The following is a 20159-nucleotide window of genomic DNA, read 5'->3' on the forward strand; positions in this document are numbered from 1 at the left end:
GTGTATTACAGAAATCCTCAAGCAGATCGCAATAATATGGATTCAGGGACAAAATGTGAAATTACCTCCTGATTTGATTTGTCTGTGGAATGCATTGAAATAACCTTAAATCTAAGCTACTTGCTACTTAAACCTTTATCAGTACTATTATTTTAACATCCACACCTCTATATTGCCCAAGAAAAGCTGTGACAAACGTGTGGCCTATATTTGGTTTGACAGGTGAAGCGCGCACTCACTTTACGCAGGTATCTGGGCGTGGTTTAGGTGTGTGAGGAAGACCACAAATTGTTTGTAGCAGTATCAAACGGCGACCAAACAATCTGACAAAGAGAATTGATTGATTTGTCTACTGTATTTGTCTTTGGAGTTCATTTTGAGGACGGACACCTGAGCACTCCGAGGGGAACGCTGTACCGGGGGTGGAACAGGAAGGTGTCGCCTAATCTGAGTAGATCTTCCCCGGGAGCTGCTTCAAAATGCACTCCGCCAGATACGAGTACAATGTAAGTTTGTCAATATTGCACAATTTGAAAGGCGGAAAGGCTAGATAGATGACTGATTGCATAATTGTAGCCTACTAAAACTGTAAGAAGGAGTTTTTGAGATGAAACTTGCATTGGAGAATGTCAGTTACCAAATAATGGGCCTAAGAATGTCATGTTGGTTAAAATCACAAATATTTCTCACTTAATCTGAGTGTATAGCTGCTTTAGGCTAGTATGGGAGTTTAAATGACTTTACTGACTTTGCTCTGGATTAGTACACAATTTGTGACACAGATTCTTACCTAAACTTATTCAAAAGTAGGTGGGGTAAACAAACATGAGTTTTCCTAGAGCCCTTCCCTGTGGTTCCTAGAAATGATCTGGCATCCATTCACCGATCCCCATTGTCCCTACATGACACAGAGAAGTGATAAATCACAGTAGCTTGGTCCTAATTTCTGTTATGTGAAACTTGATGTACATCTAAGTTACTAATAGTACAAGTAGGCCTAGGTCTTGTTAGAAGTGGTGCATTGGTCATCTTTTTATGTCTACTGCCCATAGATGAATAGTAGATAAATCTGTTTAAGACCTTCTTTCTTTCGGTCTTATGCGTTCATATGAAATGTGTAGCGTTGCATATAAACTGAAGCCTTGACAAAGTTTAATCTTTAACTACATTAACTTTCTAGTTTGAGGAATGTACACGTCAACATTTTAACACAAACTACAATGGATATGCTAATATGCAGAGGTGTGTACGAGTCACTCTATCTGTTGACATTACTAATCATAAAACGTTAACAGGAACAGGTTAAAGTTGACCCATAACCTGATCTTCCGTCAAACAAGGTTGTTATTTCATTGCTCAATAGACTGTTACTTTTGCAACATTGATCATTTATAAAAGGAAACCAGAAGAAATTTATGTAAAACAGATTGTAGCTTGATTAACAATTTGAAATGGTATAATGCATATTTGATGTGTACTATGTGACACAAACATCCTGCTCATTTGCTTCTATAGTATTGTCTTAGTTTTAATGAAAGCCTAAGTTTTCTATAGTCTGTTAACTGTTCCTTCAAACCCCACCTCAGTAACAGCTCGTCTCCCCTCCTGTCAAACTGGTTCATCTACTCACAATCACTCATCGTCAGATATCTGCAGCTTAATATTCAGTTGTCTATGCTTCTACCTATTTATTTTTGTTGTTTCGTAATGTTTCAATGTTGCATGCTTAAAAAGATGCCAGAAATGGAAAAGTTTAGCAGTGCACTCTAGGAAAAGTCGTAGCATTAGCCTCTGCTGAAGAGCGTATAATGGCTTTATTAGGCTGTGATCAGGGTGACTGATAGAGACAGACCCAGGAGCACTTGCTGACCCCATCTCTAATGATTCTCTCCATTCTGGTCTATGATTGCTGTTAAAGATTCCAATTAGAAAACATGTGTGGAGGCCTGGGCTGGATAAGAATAGCCCTTAATTGCCATGAGTTATCATCTGGACTCATGTAATTGAGCCTCCATCTTAAGGGGCAGCATATCTGACAAATTGATTTAATACCAAAGTGATTTTCCATCCCTAATGGCTCTTGGGGTTCTTCACTCACAGGCTGCAGCCGCTGAATTCATTGTGTGTTGATTACTAACTGGCCTGAAACCTTTTCCTTCTATCCACCCACTTGTGAAAGCCTGGCACACATACATTATTGACAGACCTTGCATGCCTATAATTGCTGGAATAATTCTCTTAGTCCTAATGGTTGTTCTGTATTTATGGGTTATGCAGTTGTGAGTGCAGAAGCTGTGACACAAACAGGTTACACCAGTTCAGCTGCCGTAAGGTGAAGCTGCGTGCTAGGACCTGTCACTGTTGTAAAATCCTACAAAGTCCCACGATGCCTTTTGGGACATGATATCATATTGGTGGAGGTCACTTATTCATTTCATTTTTATAGGAGAATTGTCCCCAGCTCAAACCTGCTCGGCCAGCTTTCCTCGATTTCAGTGAGTCAAAGGAGTGAATTAGATTAGTCAAGGTTTTGTGATTAAAAACATACTTCAGTCAGGTAGAGCCAGAGCTATTCATTTACAATTTGTTTTTGTAATTTTTAATACGCCCAAAGGGAAATTTGTACTCTGATTTAAATTTGTCCCCACTTGAATAGTGTTAGTTTGGCTGGTTCCTTATCTTAGTGATACTGATGACAAATTTGCAAATATGTTCCAGCATGATGTTTTTTGAGAAATGGAAATTGAAACATGGGATCTGATTTCTTATAAACTATACATTTTAATAAATGCATAATTATTCATTTATTAAATCTTTTATGTAACCAGGATAAAAATGAAGACATGAATAATCTCTTTTACAAGTGTCCTGGCCAAGTGGCAGCAGTCCAAACTCAACAAGGCATTCACATTTACGAAACACGCAGTATTAGGCAATGAATTCCCAAGATTTCCCAGAGATTACAAATACAAATAATATTGTATAACTTTTTTTATTTTTTTTTTATTAAAACCTGCAAAAAGAGCGAATTAAAAAGTAAAGAAATCTCTCAAAAATGGCATTAAGTGATTTTTCTGCCCTTTTGTGGCTAATCTTACTGTTCATTTGCTTTTTGAGTAAAGTAGGCACTTTTAGCACATTTCTGATAGATTCCAAAAACATTATCACAATATTATTATAATTTTTGATACACAAAAAACTCATGATACTTTTATATACAGATAGAAATATTGTATTGTTGACTTGCTTCACATGGCTTTCGACAAACAGAAATGGAAAAACAACAGACTCACACAATAAGATATCTGTCTATGTACACAATGTAAATCTTTTTCAACCTTAACCAAAATTTTCCAGATATTAACTTTTATACTGCTTCTGTTTCTAGGATCGGAATGGCCAGCATGAGCAGATCGACTTCCTAACCAATAAACAGAAGACTCGATCAAGGAATAAGACAGCCATCGCCATCGGCATCCTGGTGGCTGTTCTCATTGTGGCAGCGGTAGCAGCATTTCTTATTTGGCTTTTTGTCTGTAAGTAAGAGCCCTGTCATCAAACTTATTTAACAGGGTGCTTTTTAACAAGAACCAATCAAAACTGGAGTAATGTTTGGGCATTTTAATATGGCAACATTGTAAGTTTCTTGACATAAGTGGTTGCGTTTCTGTCTCAAGTTTTAGATAAAGCGGCTCATTTAGACAGTGTTTGAAGCTTCTGTCCTTTGAAATCACACTCGTTAAATGTGTTTGGACACCAGTATTTCCCATTAGTATTAGACGTTTTGAAAGCTTTGAGTTGCCAAGAGGAAAGAAATTGTAGTTGGTCGTACTCTGATCATTAAACAAACATGTCTATAAACTGCCTTTGCTCAACGGGAACTTTCTATCAGTTCATTAAAAGTCCAGCTCTCTTTATTTTATTTATCTTATATTTTACAGTTAAAGATGACAAAGATCCGACGCTAAGCTCTCAACGCCAAGCATCAGTCCAAGTGTTCAGTGGTCACATGAAGCTAACAGACCAACCTTACGATCAGAAGTTAGAAGACACCTCTAGTCCACAGTTCACTGATATGGCTCGTGTGCTGGAGGCTCAAGTGAGTTTATATAATTTATACAATACCAGTCAAAAGTTTGGACACACCCTTCATTCAATATACCGGTATATATATTTTTTCTTTATGCTTACTACTTTCTACATTTTAGATACATATGGAAAACATCAAATACATGAAGCAAGATGTATGGAATTATGTAGTAAAGAGTTAGATAAACGTTAAATACCTTTTTCCGACAAAGCAGAGGGAGGCTACTTTGAGCATTTGATTATTAAGTTGTTGTTGTTTTTTTTAATTGTAGTTATTTAACTGTTTTTCTTTGCTACATAATTACATAGATCTTACTTCATATATATTTGTTGTCTTCTGTATTTTTCTAAAATGTTGGATTTAGTAAACATAAAGAAAAAAAAAACATTGATTGAGTTTTGTGTGTCTAGCTGGTAGTGTATAATACAAAACAGTTTGTAAAAAAGAAATGAAACAACACAACTATGGTAATTTTGCTTATTATGGGCCTTTTAAACTGAAGACTTGCACTATCTGTTGAAAATGTCTATCTAACTATAACAATATCTCATGCCTTTAACAGCTGAAGTCCTATTACGATGAAGATGAACTCCTACAGAAATATTACACCAAGACGGTGGTTACAGCTTTCAGGTAAGACTTAGGTTTTTTTACATTGATCATTTTAAGCCACATAGTAATAATTTGGTCACTGTAGCTCACTTGATAAATGATAAAAGAATGCAATAGGAAATGGGCAAAGAAATCCTACGTTTAAAATGAATAAAGTTTTAATAGAATCAAGATTGTTGATGACCAGCTTGAGTTTGGAGTCCACTGCCAATCCTCTGTCAGTAAAACATATGGTTTAGAGCCGGGTTCAGACTCTGCAGGAATGAATGTGGCTATTTTTTATGTTAATTGGCACTGATGAATAGTCTTGTTTATGTTCATGAAATCAATATTTTGCACAGCCCTATGTAAAATAGTAAAAGCAAAATTATGAATAGAGGAGTTAAATACACTAGATAAGGTGTTAATGGTGACAGGTCATTCTACAACGATGGGCAACTGTTTTTTGTCATATGTAAACTTGAACATTTGACAGTACTCTCTTTCTCTTAGTGAGGGTGTGATCGCCTACTACTGGTCTCAGTTTGACATCCCCCCAGATAACCTGGAGGTGGTTCCAGAGTTCTCAGAGGAGCGTGTCCTGGAGGTATTGGAGGCTGGAATTCAAAAGGCTCGTAGTTTACAGCCCACGGCTATCAACATACATGAAATCACTGCATCATGTATGTATCATACAAAACACATTGAATTACATATCATTGCAATCTGCAATAGTGTTAATATAATATTTGTTAAAGGTACACTATGTAACTTTTCACTTGAGTGGGTCCGGCACCTGCTGGTGTCCATGGAGATGTTATTGTTTTGCCTGGAATGTGCCACATACCTGTAACTTACCCTAATGGAATCCCTGCTTGCGTCCATGGAGTTTAATTGTTTAATTAATTGTCCACATTTTGTGGAGCATTTCAGGCATGGCAATAATATTTCCATGGAAACAAGCAGGTGGGTGACTGTCCGTGTGAAATTTTATATAGTGCATTTTTAAATGTGCCAGAAACCCTGGGCGGCTAACAAATTATTATAGCAACAGAATAAATACTTGCGCTATAGTGAAACCTCATTCTAAGGCTCTGGTAACCAATGCAAATGCAAACAGATATATTTGGCATTTGAGAAAAGATGGACAACTATATGAATATAGAGCTGCAAAAGGTCATTGTCCCCTCGTATCACTGTTAAGGATACTATGAGCACATTATTTCTAGTGTAGGAAACTGTGGTGATAAGATGTTGGCAGATGGGCCAGGCCCCTGTGCTCCTGTGCTCCTGTGCTCCTGTGCTCCTGCTGCATTAGAAAGTGCACATTTTATGCAGCTTGAATCCTCTAATGACATTAGCTCAGCCTTAACCTGGCTCGAGACAGCGCTTTCTCTTCTTCTGTCCACTCAGCATTCTTGTGGCATTTGTCTATTTTCTGGCCACGCGCCGAAATGCCAGCCCCATGACTCAGGGTTTTTACTTCTCTTTAAATTTCAGTTTGGGATTTGATGTCCCAGATTGTAAAATAGAAATGTATTATTAAGGTGAAATAGACTGCTAAGTATGGGCAATATAAGTATGGGCGATATGGTGATAAATCTGAAATCATGGTGATCCCAGTGTTATTTCGGTGAAATTGTCATTATGATTCAATAATTGTCTGTTTAACGTAGCTCTAATCCTTCTCAGAATCAGCATGTGGTTTAAGTAACTTAGACCCATATATATTAAGAGTGCATGAACTGAAATTGTGATTTAGTCTCAAAGAAAATCATGATCTGAATATTTTGTCATTTCTCATACTCATAAGCCCACCCACCACCATTATAGCTGTTCTTTTAACCACAAAATTTACAACCCATATATTTCAGCCTCATGCATCAAATTCATTCAACCTTTCAAGTTTAGTGACCTTTTCTTACCCTTCTCATTTTTCTCTCCCTTTTTATGTGTGTCCAGTCACAGATCCACGTATGGCCAGGAACCCCAGTGCCAGTGAGTACACCATGTCCTACCTCAATCTCACACAGTAGTCATTTTCCAGCTGGCCACCTCACAGTCAGCTTTAACAGATGACTGCTCCAGACTGCATTGTACACGCAATGCCACTCATCTGACCAGCAGTTTGTTCACTCTCTGTAAAATGTATTCACCATCATATGCTGTCTTTTATATGGATTTCTCATACATTGATCTCTTATTATGGACAGATCCATAAATAATTGAAAGGTGTTGTCATTCATTTTGTCAGCATACACATATTTATGTTTTTATTTATCAAACCCATAATGTATCTTCAAAGGGTGAGAGCATAATGAGACAGTAAGCCAAAAGCACCTACAATACAAAAGCTAATTCTTATTCAAATCACTATTTGTTGCTTGATGAAAAGTAAGCCATAAAGCCAAAATACATAAATAAATATTAAGGGCAGCAAAAACAATTTTCCTTTTTTTCCCGACAATTTTAAGGTTTTTGCTCTTTTTTGCTCTTGCTTTAACATGTAATTTGCCTCTAAATACAAAGAAATTTTCCAGTCAAACATTATAAAGGCCCTACTACCTAATTCAAGTTTCTTTACTAAATAGTGGTTTTCTTTCTCTTGTCTCACCTTAAATCGAATAAAGCTTCAAATATTAACTTATATTAATATATAATATTAATCTGTATCACAACAACTGATTGTTTTGTTTCAGGAGAGTGTTTCTTCACGTTGGAGGCCTCAGAAGATCAACAGTCCTTCACCTCTCCTGGTTTTCCCGATGCTTATCCAGCCAAATCCAGGTGTCAGTGGCAGATTCGAGCCTCTGAGGAGAATGTCATCTCTGTCGATTTTCCCCTTTTCCACATTGAAGATGACTGTACTGACGACTTTGTGTCCATCTACGACTCGCTAAGTCCGGATGACTCTCAGACGATCACAGAGTAAGCATTTGGGATTAAACCTGGGGTACCGGTCCAGATGTTCAAACTGTAAAAGGGATCATTTTTTTTAAGCTGTTTCATGACACTTAACTTGTTCCTAGCTCTCACAAGTCCTTGTGTTCACGTTCACAACTTTGTAAAACAGAGTAGACTGCCCTAGCACAGCCAACCCAAACTCATCCCAAAATATAACATAGTAATCTATCAAACCTTTTACAATTATTTGCAGATAACAAAGGGTTGTTACAGAACATTATTTCACAAGGGAAAAAAAAGCTTATTTTCTCAGCTTTAATAACTGCAAAGTAGTAAAGAAAATGTGAATGGTTAGATTATCCAAGTACTCATGTTGCCCTTTTGCTTGCAAGATAAAAATTAAAATGGTGACAAAAAATCCAGCTCTGCCTCAAACATTCTAAGGTCTCTGTTGACAGGGTTAAACCAACACACTTTGTCATTTATTTTGCCTTGAAGATCCGAGAGGGGAGAAATATCGTTGAACAACATTCCCAGAGGAGTACTGCTAGAAATCACTTTGTGCTTGAATGAAATGTTGCACTGGGAGTTTGGAGTAAAAGCAGTTTTGATGTGTGTTGAAAAAACACCCCACCCTGCTCCTTTTACTACGTTTGTGATTACTACTTTTTCTGCTTCTCTGGCCCTGCAGCTTTTAGCACAGCACATCTCATTTTATTGTTAACATTGGAGACCTCTGTGAGATTGAGTTGGCTCAGAAAGACCTTTAAACGTGTGGAGGGTGCCAGGCTGAAGTCTACTGCGCCTCTGTGTGTGATTGCACTGTGTCAATGAGAGACTGCTGATTTGCTTTAGAAATACAGACCCCTCGTACAACATCAGTTGTAGCCCCGGGCTGTTCCCGAAACCACTGCCAAACAAATCTGAGTTACCAAGTGATGCATAACGCTTTTATAATGCTATTGAGTAATCAACTTTATCCAAGGTGACATGGAGTTTATGAGAGCCATAATATAATACAATATAATTACATTATTCTACTGGAGTTAGATGTATTAGTGCTCTAGCAGTGTCATTCACACCTCCGCAGCTCTGCCTCCAGCAGCGCTCAAACTTTTTACTAATGGAGCTCATGTTTGACTTTGAAACTACACACAGGCCTTTTTCTGAGCAGGATCGCTCCTTTCATCTCCTCCATATTTTCAGTGTATAGTCTGTAAAAAATGCTTGATTTTGGTAAAGTAGGCCATCCTAGAACTGTCCAAGGTTTTTGTAACTCATTTTACTCTAGGTGCAATGTCCATCTTTGAGTTGTAGATCTAAACATTCTATTTTTTTCTTTTTTTCCTGCAGGAAGTGTGGTCAGCGACCTCCGACCAACCCACTGGAGGTGGTGTCATCGGGGAACATTATGTTAATTAACTTCATCACTGACGGAGACATCCAGAAACCAGGCTTTAAGGCTGTCTATAAAGCTCTACCCAAGGCTTCTGGTAATTATAGTAGCACTTATACAACAGTATTAGCAAAATTTACATTTGTGTGGAAATAACCGTAACAGGCATTTTGAAATATCTATGGGTTGTTCATTATTAGAAGTAAGCAGCAGTGTGCTTTATTTTTCAGTTCAGAGATGTGGCGGTGTCCTCACTGATAGCAAGGGAGTGATCACCTCTCCACAGCACCCCAGCTTCTACCCCCCTGCCACTGACTGCAAATGGACCATCAAGGTTTGTTCCAGAGCTGCTCCCCCTCCTTCTCTTTCACTGGCAAAACTCCCCCACTCCTCCCCTCCCCGTCCTTATCCTGCCATGAGAGGGGTGCTGAGGCAGCAGTACAGAAGCCAAGCTGTTCAGTACCTCTTCTATCTTCATATGTCAGGCTGCTTTTACTGCTGCAGCCTTTACCGGGCCGCAGTATGTTGTGTGTAGTGTGTGTTGCAATGGTAAAATACACTTCATACATTTCAATTTTCAGTGCATGGCTGTTTTACGTGCATATATGATTCAGTGTGTTGGTTGAGGGGTTACTTGCATTGTAAATAAGACTTTGAAACACAAATCTGCCCCCTCTCTTTGCTGCAGGTTCCCTCTGGGCAAAAAGTGCGTCTGAAATTCACTATGTTCCGCATGAAGGAGCCTGGTGTGGACGTCCGTGTGTGCCACAAAGACTATGTGCAGGCCATGGATGTAAAGTGAGAATCAAAAACAATATAATTAGCTGGCAAAGCTGTTCATAAAAATGTAATCCAAAAGCTGTTTTTTTTTTTTGTTTTTTTTTTTTTTGTCTTTTTGGATACCTTATTTGCAAAAGAAATTGGAAATGTTTAAAATTGGAAAATATGCCACGGAAAATATAATATATACATTATATTGTTTCATTGGTAATGATAAAATGACTCAATGCTGTAATGATAGGTATCATAACTTGAAATTCTATTGTTTAAGTTGACATTAAACGAACAAACAATATTGATTAAAAAGAACTAAACGTGCCATTAACTAAAAGATCTCCTACTTCTACTGCAACTATTACTATAGCCACTGTTGATATAAGTATATTAATATCACCCATATTATAACTGAGTTAATAAATACTGATCCAATTTAGACAGTTTAACTACTGTCCATTTTATTGTCTTTTTTTCCACTCTGAACAGTGCAAAGATTTATGTCTATAATGCATTGAGTCCATCTCTTTCCATGTTCACATATCTACCAGCTGATGCTCACATATTTGCACTTTTTTCAGGTATTGTGGTGAGATGTCTTCCCTGTCACTAACCAGTTCCACCAATGAGCTCGAAGTTCTGTTTCATTCTGATGAGTCGTTTACTGACAAAGGCTTTAGTGCCGAGTATAGCGCCTATGATCCCAATAACCGTGAGTTCATATGCTGTCTACACTACATTTATACAATTTTTTGAGATGTCAAATTAAATGTTGACAGTGAGACTTGTACCGGATGTCATTAGAAATAAAGTCGTGGAGTGGCTCCAGGGAGTTGTGACTGACAGTAAAATATAGTGGTTTAGTTTGGAAATTGCAGGAGTGACAGCCAAGTGCTTCATGAATTGGCTCAAATTGTGTTTATTGGCCTCACTCACTACTTGGGTCATTCACTACCTGACAGCTACACTTCATTCTGAAAAGCTTTGTTAATATCAATTTTTAACCTGTCATACTGTCAGTTTATATTAGAACAGATTTTATTTCTAATTTCCTTCATTGCATTACACACTGATCTTTCTACCTTACTAATAGTGGCTGTTCAAACTTGTCTAGATGCAAGTATACACATCTTAAAGGTGCACTATGTAACTTTTCTGGTTATGCCACCTGCTTGTCTCCATGGAGTTGTTACTTTCCCTGGAATCTTCCACAGTATGGATTTAAAGTTCTTTAACTTGCATCTATTTGATGACAGGTGTTTTTATTGCTGAAAATACCTTGAAAGTAGGGTCACCTCTCTACAGATCTGTCTTGTAACTCGGCCTGTTGGCATTGTTTACTCTCTCTATTGAGATAATTTTAGTGTTATACTGTGGAACATTCCAGGCAAAGCAATATCTTCTCCTGACAAGCAGAAAAGTACAACTAGATACGTTACATTGTGCATCTAAATTAACCTATTTAATAGGTGAGTCAGTCAGAGTGCAGTGGCTCCTGTGTTAACAATGAACATCAGCGTGGATGATAAAGGTTCTTGAATTACAGCTGTGTCAGTGCAATTCTCCTTTATCTTTTACTTTCAGCTTGTCCCAATGAGTTTGCCTGCCTCTCTGGTCTGTGCATTTCCAAGGAACTGAAGTGCGACGGCTGGAACGACTGCGGTGACATGAGTGACGAGATCAAATGCAGTAAGTCTCTCTTCACTCTCAGAACTCTGACGAGTTATTTCTTTTTCTCACTTTGGTCTTTTACTGTATATGAGATTGATTAGGGTACCTGACTTTTTTTTTTCAAAAGAGTAAATTTTGTTTACCCTCATTAGTAGGAATGCAGCCAATATCCCATTTCAGTCTGTAAAATGGTGCAATAAGACAATTTACTGGCCAATGTTGGCTCAAACGTTTCATAATATTAAACTTGTATTTTTACAAAGCTGTCTCTAGTTACAAAACATGAGGTGAAAAATGATCAAAATGTGTTATTTGTCTTTAACAGAAATAAATGCTATTTTCAGTCTCTGCACTGATATCAGTTGATACTGGGTGTAGGTAGAGGGCAAAAGTATCGACATCGGTATCTGAACATGTAAAACTGGATCACTGCATCCCTACTCACTGATTATTTTGTAAAAGCAGCACTTATTGTGTGCGGACGTCTAATTTATGCATTTTCTATACGCTTTAGAATGAGTGCATTTTGGCTGTGCTACAGCGATCAATCTTACTTAAAAAAAAGAAAAGAAGAATTAAATCTGTTCTAAAGCTGGGCACATGTCCAGAAAGAAATCCATCCATCCATTTTCTACCACTTATCCGGAACCGGGTCGCAGAGGCAGCAGCCATAGGAGGGTCTCCCAGACTTCCCTCACCCTAGACACGTCCTCCAGCTCCTCTGGTGGGACCCCAAGGTGTTCCCAGGCCAGCTGAGAGACATAATCCCTCCAGCATGCCCTGGGTCTCCCCAGGGGCCTCCTTCCGGTGGTACATGCTCGGAACACCTCCCTCGGGGAGGCGTCCAGGAGGCATCCGGAACAGATGTCTGAGCCACCTCAGCTGGTTCCTCTTGACGTGGAGGAGCAGCAGCTCTATTCCGAGCTCCTCACTTTATCTCTAAGGGAGCGCCCAGCCACCCTGCGGAGGAAACTCATTTTGGCCGCTTGTATCCGCAATCTTTTTCCTTTTGGTCATTACCTGAAGCTCATGATCATAGGTGAGTGTAGGACTCCTTCAGCCTAATGGTATTCCTTACTTCCGGTGTCCACCACCGGGGTCGGGGACCACAGCTACAAGCAGCCGCATCAACAATAGAGGTGGAGAACATGGCCCACTTGGAATCCATGTCTCCAGTCGGGATCCCCCGGGATCCCAACAGACCCTCACAATACACTTGAGCATGCCGGGTCTGTCCGGCTTCCTCCTCAGCGGATCCAACTCACCACACGGTGGTAATCGGTTGACAGCTCTGCCCCTCTCTTCACCCAAGTGTCCGAGACACGCGGCCGAAGGTCAGATGACACGACAACAAAGTCGAACATCGACCTCCGACCTAGAGTGTCGCGGTGCCACCTGCACTGATGGACACCCTTGTGTTCGAACATGGTGTTTCTTATGGACAAACTGTGGCTAGCACAGAAGTCCAATAACAGAACTCCACTTGGGTTCAGATCAGGGAGGCCGTTCTTCCTGATCACTCCTCTCCAGGTGTCACTGTTGTTACCCACATGGGCATTGAAGTCTCCCAGGACAACAATGGAGTCCGGCCCCTAGGCCGACACAACAGTGAGAGACCTGTCCCCGACCCAAAGCGACCCTCTCGTTCACCGGGGTGAACTCCAACACAAGGTGTGGGGCAATAAGCAAGCCCACACCATTCCGCCACCTCTTCTCATGGGGAAACACTCCACAGAGAAGTGGAGAGTCCAGCCCCTCTTGAGGAGTGTGGTTCCAGAGCCCAAGCTGTGCATGGAGGTGAGGCCAACTATATGTAGTCCGTAATGCTCAACCTTCCGCACAGGGTCAGGCTCCTCCCTCCTCCCCCAGGTGGAGGGAGGTGACATTCCATGTCCCCAGAACCAGTCTCCTTGTCTGGAGATCTGGTTGTTGAGGCCCCCGCCTTTGACCGCCGCCCAGATCTCCATGCACCAGCCTTTCATGGATCCTCCTGCAGGTGGTGGGTCCACGGGAAGATGACCCCACGTCGCTCCTCTGGGCTGAGCACGTCCGGGCCCGTGGAGAAAGGCCTGGCCACCAGGCGCTCGTTGGCGAGCACCCACCCCAGGCCTGGCTCCAGGGTGGGGCCCCAGTAACACAAGTCCAGGCGGACATAACTGGCCTTGTTTTTATCCTCTTCATGAAGGGCTTCTGAACCACTCTTAGTCTGACCCATCCCCCAGGACCTGTTTGCCATGGGTGACCCTAGCAAGGGCGTGAAGCTCCCAACAACATAGCTTCCAGGATCATTTGGTTGCTCAAAACCCTCCACCACATTAAGATGGCAGTTCAGGGTCCAGAAAGAAATATGCATATGAATACTAGCTGTGTGCCAAAGGGTTCGAGAGAGCTAGGAACAACTTGGAACTGTGGGTAATGCTTTCAATACATTCCTTTCACAGTTTGAAAATCACACACATTTCAGCTTTACCCATGTTATTTAGAACTGTGTTCATTTGTTTTCTTGTATATTTTCCCAATATTTGTTTTTTTAGTGCATGTACAAACTGAATACCATTTTGCTCCCAGGTTGTGACAAGGACCAATTTTCCTGTGCCAATGGCTTATGCAAACCAAAACTCTGGATTTGTGATCGAGTCAATGACTGTGGAGATGGCAGTGATGAGAAAGCCTGCAGTAAGTATTTTGTATTTGTGAGTAGTATATAGTTAATAGTAGCAACCATAATTAGTAGTGCTGATTGCAGCAGTGTTCATTTTGGTGGTATTATTTTGTAATAGAATTAATGGCTTTGTTACTTAATACTATATATTAAGTGGTAGTTTTCAGATTCTAGACTGTGATGATGTCACACTGCCAGATTGGGGTCAAGAAATAGCCAAGAAATATATTTATAAAGTAAATTAACAAATGTTGGACCTAATAATTTCTAAAAATGACTAGACCCTAGAACTCACTGTATTAAAACTAAAATTTGTGTTTTAACAAACTGCATTTTACCTGCCATCCATCTGTATTAAATAATATTGGCCTGAAGAATGTTGTGACATCATCTGAAACTTAGAACTACTCAGGGTAAAGTATCACTATTTCTTTCAGCTCTGCGATATGCAAATGCAGCTGCTTATCTCATTGGGTGTGTTATCAAAGTGGTTAATGCCTCATTGAAAAGCTCTAATTCAGTTTTATGATTGCTCTCAGGCTGTGAGAACAACGAGTGGCGCTGTGGGAATGGGATGTGTATGCCTCAGGACGTTGTCTGTAACGGTAGACAAGACTGCGAGGATGGAAGTGATGAAGCCTCCTGTAAAACATGTAAGTTAGAGTTTTATCCAATTTTTAAACATTTAGAAACATTTACAATCAATGACCAGACTCGTGCCAGATCTCTCGATAAAGTTACCACAAGATTTTGCACACATACATAACAAAAGGGTTAAGTTGAGCTTTCCAAAAAGCAGTGCTACAAAGGCACCAAAATATGAAAAAGGGCCCCCCCCCCCCCTTTTTCATATTTCTTTAATATTAATTTATTTAATATACATTATGTTGAACTCTTGTCTTGCTCTAGTAGACCCAATATTGTGGTGTGTCTGGAAGTTGTCTTGTTCCACCCCTATTTACAATACTGGTACTAGGTTTAGTCACTCCAGTGTATAAGACAGTGCCTTGTAGTCTGGAATTTTGACCAAAATGAAAATAAAGAAATTGACTTCTTTTTTCTATATACAGTTCACTGACTAGTTGATTATCATATATATTTTTTGCTCTTTTTTCTCACTTCTGTCTCAGTCTTTATCCATTTCCTCTCTCTCAACGCTCACTTGCATTTCCGTTTGATTTTCACTTCTGTGAGTAAAGAGGGATATTAGACCTCAACCTCAATCAATACGCCCCAATCAATGCAATCTGCTCTTCAATCACTATGCTTTGTGCATTCAAGCCTTACTTTGAAGCACTGCTAATTATGTGCTGTTTTACTGGTTAAACTTAGCAAATGCCAAGATTCGAATAGGTAATGATTTTTATTTTTTTCCTGTTTCTTTGACGCAGCTCCTGGTATCTGCTCCGAATTCAGCTTCAAGTGTGACAATGGGGAATGTGTCAACAAGGTCAACGCTGAGTGCGACCGCATAGACGACTGTTCTGATAAATCGGACGAGGCCCATTGTGGTACGAAACTATTCCACATTTTAAGAAAAATCTATTTCTATTTGTGCTAATTTCTTCTACAGATGAAAGTGAATCTAATTTCTATGTGGTATTCAAACTAGATTATGAAATGTCTGTGTTGAGAAGCATGTTGGACTGTCTCTTAGAAAGAGCCCTGAGCCTTGACTGTTTAATTTATTTATTTCTTCTTTGAAAGCATTTCTTGTCATCTCTGATGTTTTTGTTTTTTTCCCTCATTGAACCCCCAGGCTGCTCCCTCTGTTCCCTTTCATTGTGATCAGCCAATATGCCAGTACTCCATATTAGTATTCAAGAGTTCTATTTTTTACATTCTGTGTCATAATGACTTCTACTCAACCTACTTTCTCCGCTCTTGATTTGTGTGTGATCAGTCATGCCCGCCTTTGACATACTCTGCTCTCATTTCCCACGTGAATAATGCTAGACTGCGGGACCAGACCATATAAGCTGAACCGCATCGTTGGAGGGCAGAATGCAGAGCTGGGCGAATGGCCGTGGCAGGTCAGCCTTCACTTCTTGACCTCCGGACACGTGTGCGGAGCCTCCATCCTGTCCCCCAAGTGGCTTCTCTCAGCCTCACACTGCTTCATTACCAACAGCCAAGAGTAAGTATTATGCAGTTTAATCTTTTCCATTAGCGGAGACTTGCATATTCATAACACTATTTAAAATGAATGGTTTTACAAAGATGGAAATAACTGGGGTTCTATTATGAGTGATTGCGTTTTTTTCTGGAGTGGAGTTTTTATGTTGCCCTCTAGGTGGCACACTGGCCATGTTGATTGAACGTCAGCTGCTGTTATTGTCTCAGTCAAAGTCTGCACCTGCTCTGAACCTCAGCTCCTGTTTATTTCAAAATTCAAAACTACTCTGCAAATAACTCAAAATAACAGAAAGAATTAAAAAAAAAAGAAAAAAAAAAGGGCTTGGCCACCAGAGCACTTTTACGTTCATTTACATATGGATGCAACATATAATTATCATCAACATCATCACCTTCATCACCTATCTGCTAGTATAAATTATTAGTTATTTGGTATGGACAATATGTTTGGACCTGGTTACAAATCAAGTTAGTCGCTGATGTGTAGTATACAGTGTGCGCTCATGTTCAACTCTTTGGTTTGGTACACAAGATTGCAGAGTTGTGTTCAAATGACTCCAACCACTAAAAATAATGCATCAGCCTTATATAGCACTATACACTTTCATGCACTGCACATTCTATACCTGTGCATGGTAAGCTACTACAGTAGCAACAATTGCCCTGAGGCAGACTGACAGAAGCAAGGCTTCCAATCTGTGCCCTGGCCCCTGTGGCCATCACATATTTCTCACACGCCACATTCATATTAAGCAAGATATCTGTCTTGCCTGAGGACATAATGACACTATGCACTATAGCCAAAGCCACTGCCACTGAGGCATCTAACTGCCCAACAGTATGAGATCCATAAAATGCTCAATCTATTCACATCAAGCCATTTACAAATGGGTAGAATTCTCTTTTTTTAAAATTATGCTATAAGCCTGGAGGGGAGAACGTTTTAAAGTCACATGAACAGATGTGGTGTCCTGGTTGTGTGTAAAGATGTGTACAGATGTCTACAAGTGTCTGTCTCTAGTCTCACCCTCAGTGTATTTCAATGGCAGAAACCGCATTCCCTCAAACTGGCAGAGCTACAGTGGCATGCAGGACCAGTACAAGCACGAGGATGTACAACGCCGCTCCATTCGTCGGATCATCACACACCCGGATTACAACCAGATGACCTTTGACTATGACATCGCCCTGCTGGAGCTGAGCGAGCCGCTGGAGTTCACGAACAGCATCCAGCCCATCTGCTTACCCTCGTCCTCCCACGTCTTCACTGCAGGCATGTCCTGCTGGGTCACGGGCTGGGGCGCCATGCGAGAAGGAGGTAGTACATGAGAAATTATGTTATTTCTTTGTTTACTCTTATTTCATTGTTTATGGAATTTGCCGCTGTGCTGTTAATAGGATTGTAAAAAAAATAATACCTAGAAACTATCCATGAGTTTCAGAGTGATGGAAAAACTAGCACCATTGGCATAGCAATTAAAGATTTAAAACCATTTTCTCTTAGTCCACATGAAAAAAAACACATTAACAATGCCATTTGTGTAACATTTAAAGGCTTAGTTTGACCAACATACACATTTTTAGTTCAAACATTTAATATTTAGTTTCATAAACACACATTGTTAATACAAGTCTTTTTTAGTAGAATATTTAGCTGTTTTCTGTGTTTCACCTCTGCTCATCTTCATTTCACTGTCTCCTTTCTTGTCTTTAATGTCCCACTGATTCCTCCTGCCTCTCTCTCATCATGACACACTTCTTCTCCCGCTCAGCCCTCCCTCCTGTTTCCTCTCATCTTTTTCTAATCTTCTCTATTCCATTAAGCCCTTCCCATAACCATATATCAAGACAGACATGGGCTCTCTCGGGAGGCCCCTTAAACCTTCATTAGCCAACACTAATCCAGACCATTAACACCTTTGATGTTGGTGATGAACAGTGGAGTAACATGGCATGAGTCCTGACCCTTTTGTATGGTCGTCCGCACAGGTCGGGCGGCGCAGTTGCTTCAAAAAGCCTCGGTGAAAATCATCAATGACAGTGTTTGTAACACGGTGACAGAGGGACAGGTCACATCCAGAATGATGTGCAGCGGCTTCTTGTCTGGAGGAGTTGATGCATGCCAGGTGAGTACAGTAATAGGTTGTGTTCAAGTGACATTATAATCAGTCTAAACTGCTCATAATTTAAAATTGAAATGGAGGGCAGGTCAGAATTCTATGGTAGAATTTGCTGTTGATAAAAGGCAAAAGGAGCAGTAGCTAGAGTGCTTATTCACCTACACAAAGGTCAGCAATTAGAAGCCCCTCCGACCAATGCATACTGCTGCGGTGGCGTGTGAGTGAGTTAGTGTTTGGTACTCCTTGTTGGAGGAGCCAATGTTGCAGCTTCCATCAGTCTGCGGTTGTAGTTTTCAATACAGTAGTGTAGTATGGTGTAGTATGGTGTATATAAGGTTAATTGCACATTATTGTTCTATCTTGGTTAATATCTCCAATTACTGGGCCTATTCATATGATCACCAGCTTGTAGATTGTTGTGTCTAATGAACATTATGATGTGGTTGTGTTGGGCAGGGAGACTCCGGTGGACCCCTGACGTGTTTTGAGGAAAGTGGGAAGTGGTTTCAGGCTGGGATCGTGAGCTGGGGCGAAGGCTGTGCACGACGCAATAAGCCAGGTGTCTACTCGCGTGTCACCAAGCTGCGGGACTGGATCAAGAAAGAGACCGGTATCTGAAATGGACGTAGTGCTGAGAGCTGCCTCATAGTGCCAAGGCATGGATACGGAGATGAACATTTGGTTGAAGTCTCTCCAAGATCTATTTCCTCAGTAGCAGATGTGCACTCAGGGATTTGTTGAATGGACCTGTTTTTCAGCCTCTGACCCACACGATCACAACACTCGCCTACATTTTGTTTTGTAAATCCATCTTGTGTTTTAGTGTTATGGTAAACATTTGCAACGGAGTAGACATTTTAACACTTTAACTGGTTTAAACAAATTACCTTCTTGAAATAGCTGGTATAAATGTTGCATTTTGCCAGTTTTATCTTGAATCTATAGTGTATTTTTTAACAGTGAACCTAATTTTATTCCCCTCTTTAAGCAAAGCGTCAATACTGCTAGCTACAACATGAATCAGAGCCTTGGTTTTTATACTAATTAAAGCTTTTTATTTTGTTAAATGTCAGGACTATTTTTCTTTTTAAAAAAGCCCGTAAATTTTAATTGAATTCATTAAATACTTCAAATGAGAATGAATCCACTCAAAAGGCAATGGTTATATTTGGAAGGTGGCCAGTATTTAAGACTCTGTGGTCTCTCAAAAGTGCTGATGTTGAAATTGTGTACTTTGGACAGCACTCTTAAAGCATTTTACACATCCGCTGCAGCCTTGCTTGGTTTGTGGAGGATATGACATTTAAATAGAAATTGGGAGCAGAGAGTTCAAAGAGGATTAGTTCAGTTTGCAGGTGACTGGTTAAAGTTTGATCATGGTTCTTGGTCACAAGCACCTGAAAGCAAAAACCAATCACTGAAGGTTATTCTTGTAACAATTTTAAGTTTTTAACCCTTTTAAATAAATACCAAAGATTTGTCATATATTATTTATTGAGGGGCAAAGAAAGTCTCAACTTACTATACAGACCACATGTAAATGTGTACATTCAAACAGAATTGTTGATGTATATTGAGTGATTTGGTTTCATGGGCTTTTTTTACGTGTCACAATGCAATATATTTTATATAATCTGCTATAGCAGGAATAATAAATATCCTTTATTTGATTCCCAACAGTCTAATTGCATTATCTGTGTTATTTGTCTGGGTGTCATTTTGCATCTTGTTGTGCATAATAAATGTGTGTGTTATGAGACCTTGTCGCTTCTCACAAAATCATTGTAATGAACATGTACTCTCCTCCCCACAGCG

General features: G+C 39.9%; 2 protein-coding genes across 2 annotated transcripts in view; one reads left to right on the forward strand and one right to left on the reverse strand.

Moving 5' to 3' along the window:
* The window catches only part of lin37 (lin-37 DREAM MuvB core complex component), a 114527-nt gene that overhangs the window by 73320 nt on the left and 21048 nt on the right, over positions 1 to 20159 (reverse strand). The window lies entirely within an intron of this gene.
* Positions 238 to 20103, forward strand: st14 (ST14 transmembrane serine protease matriptase). Its single transcript, XM_033980611.2, has 19 exons — positions 238 to 506; positions 3389 to 3536; positions 3942 to 4099; positions 4653 to 4723; positions 5195 to 5364; positions 6644 to 6679; positions 7381 to 7609; positions 8939 to 9078; positions 9212 to 9315; positions 9670 to 9779; positions 10337 to 10467; positions 11340 to 11444; positions 13995 to 14102; positions 14628 to 14741; positions 15480 to 15599; positions 16045 to 16225; positions 17274 to 17542; positions 18214 to 18350; positions 18801 to 20103. Exons 1-19 carry the CDS (start codon positions 480 to 482, stop codon positions 18960 to 18962), a joined length of 2520 nt encoding a protein of 839 aa, XP_033836502.1. The 5' UTR covers positions 238 to 479; the 3' UTR covers positions 18963 to 20103.

The sequence above is a fragment of the Periophthalmus magnuspinnatus genome, chromosome 16, assembly GCF_009829125.3.
Source record: "Periophthalmus magnuspinnatus isolate fPerMag1 chromosome 16, fPerMag1.2.pri, whole genome shotgun sequence".
Classification (NCBI taxonomy): Eukaryota; Metazoa; Chordata; class Actinopteri; order Gobiiformes; family Gobiidae; genus Periophthalmus; species Periophthalmus magnuspinnatus.

Coding starts and splice junctions, on each gene's coding strand:
- st14 (XM_033980611.2), top strand. CDS start 480: ATGCACTCCGCCAGATACGAGTACAAT. Junction 4,100..4,652: donor CTCGTGTGCTGGAGGCTCAA/GTGAGTTTATAT, acceptor TGCCTTTAACAG/CTGAAGTCCTATTACGATGA. Junction 14,742..15,479: donor TGAAGCCTCCTGTAAAACAT/GTAAGTTAGAGT, acceptor TCTTTGACGCAG/CTCCTGGTATCTGCTCCGAA.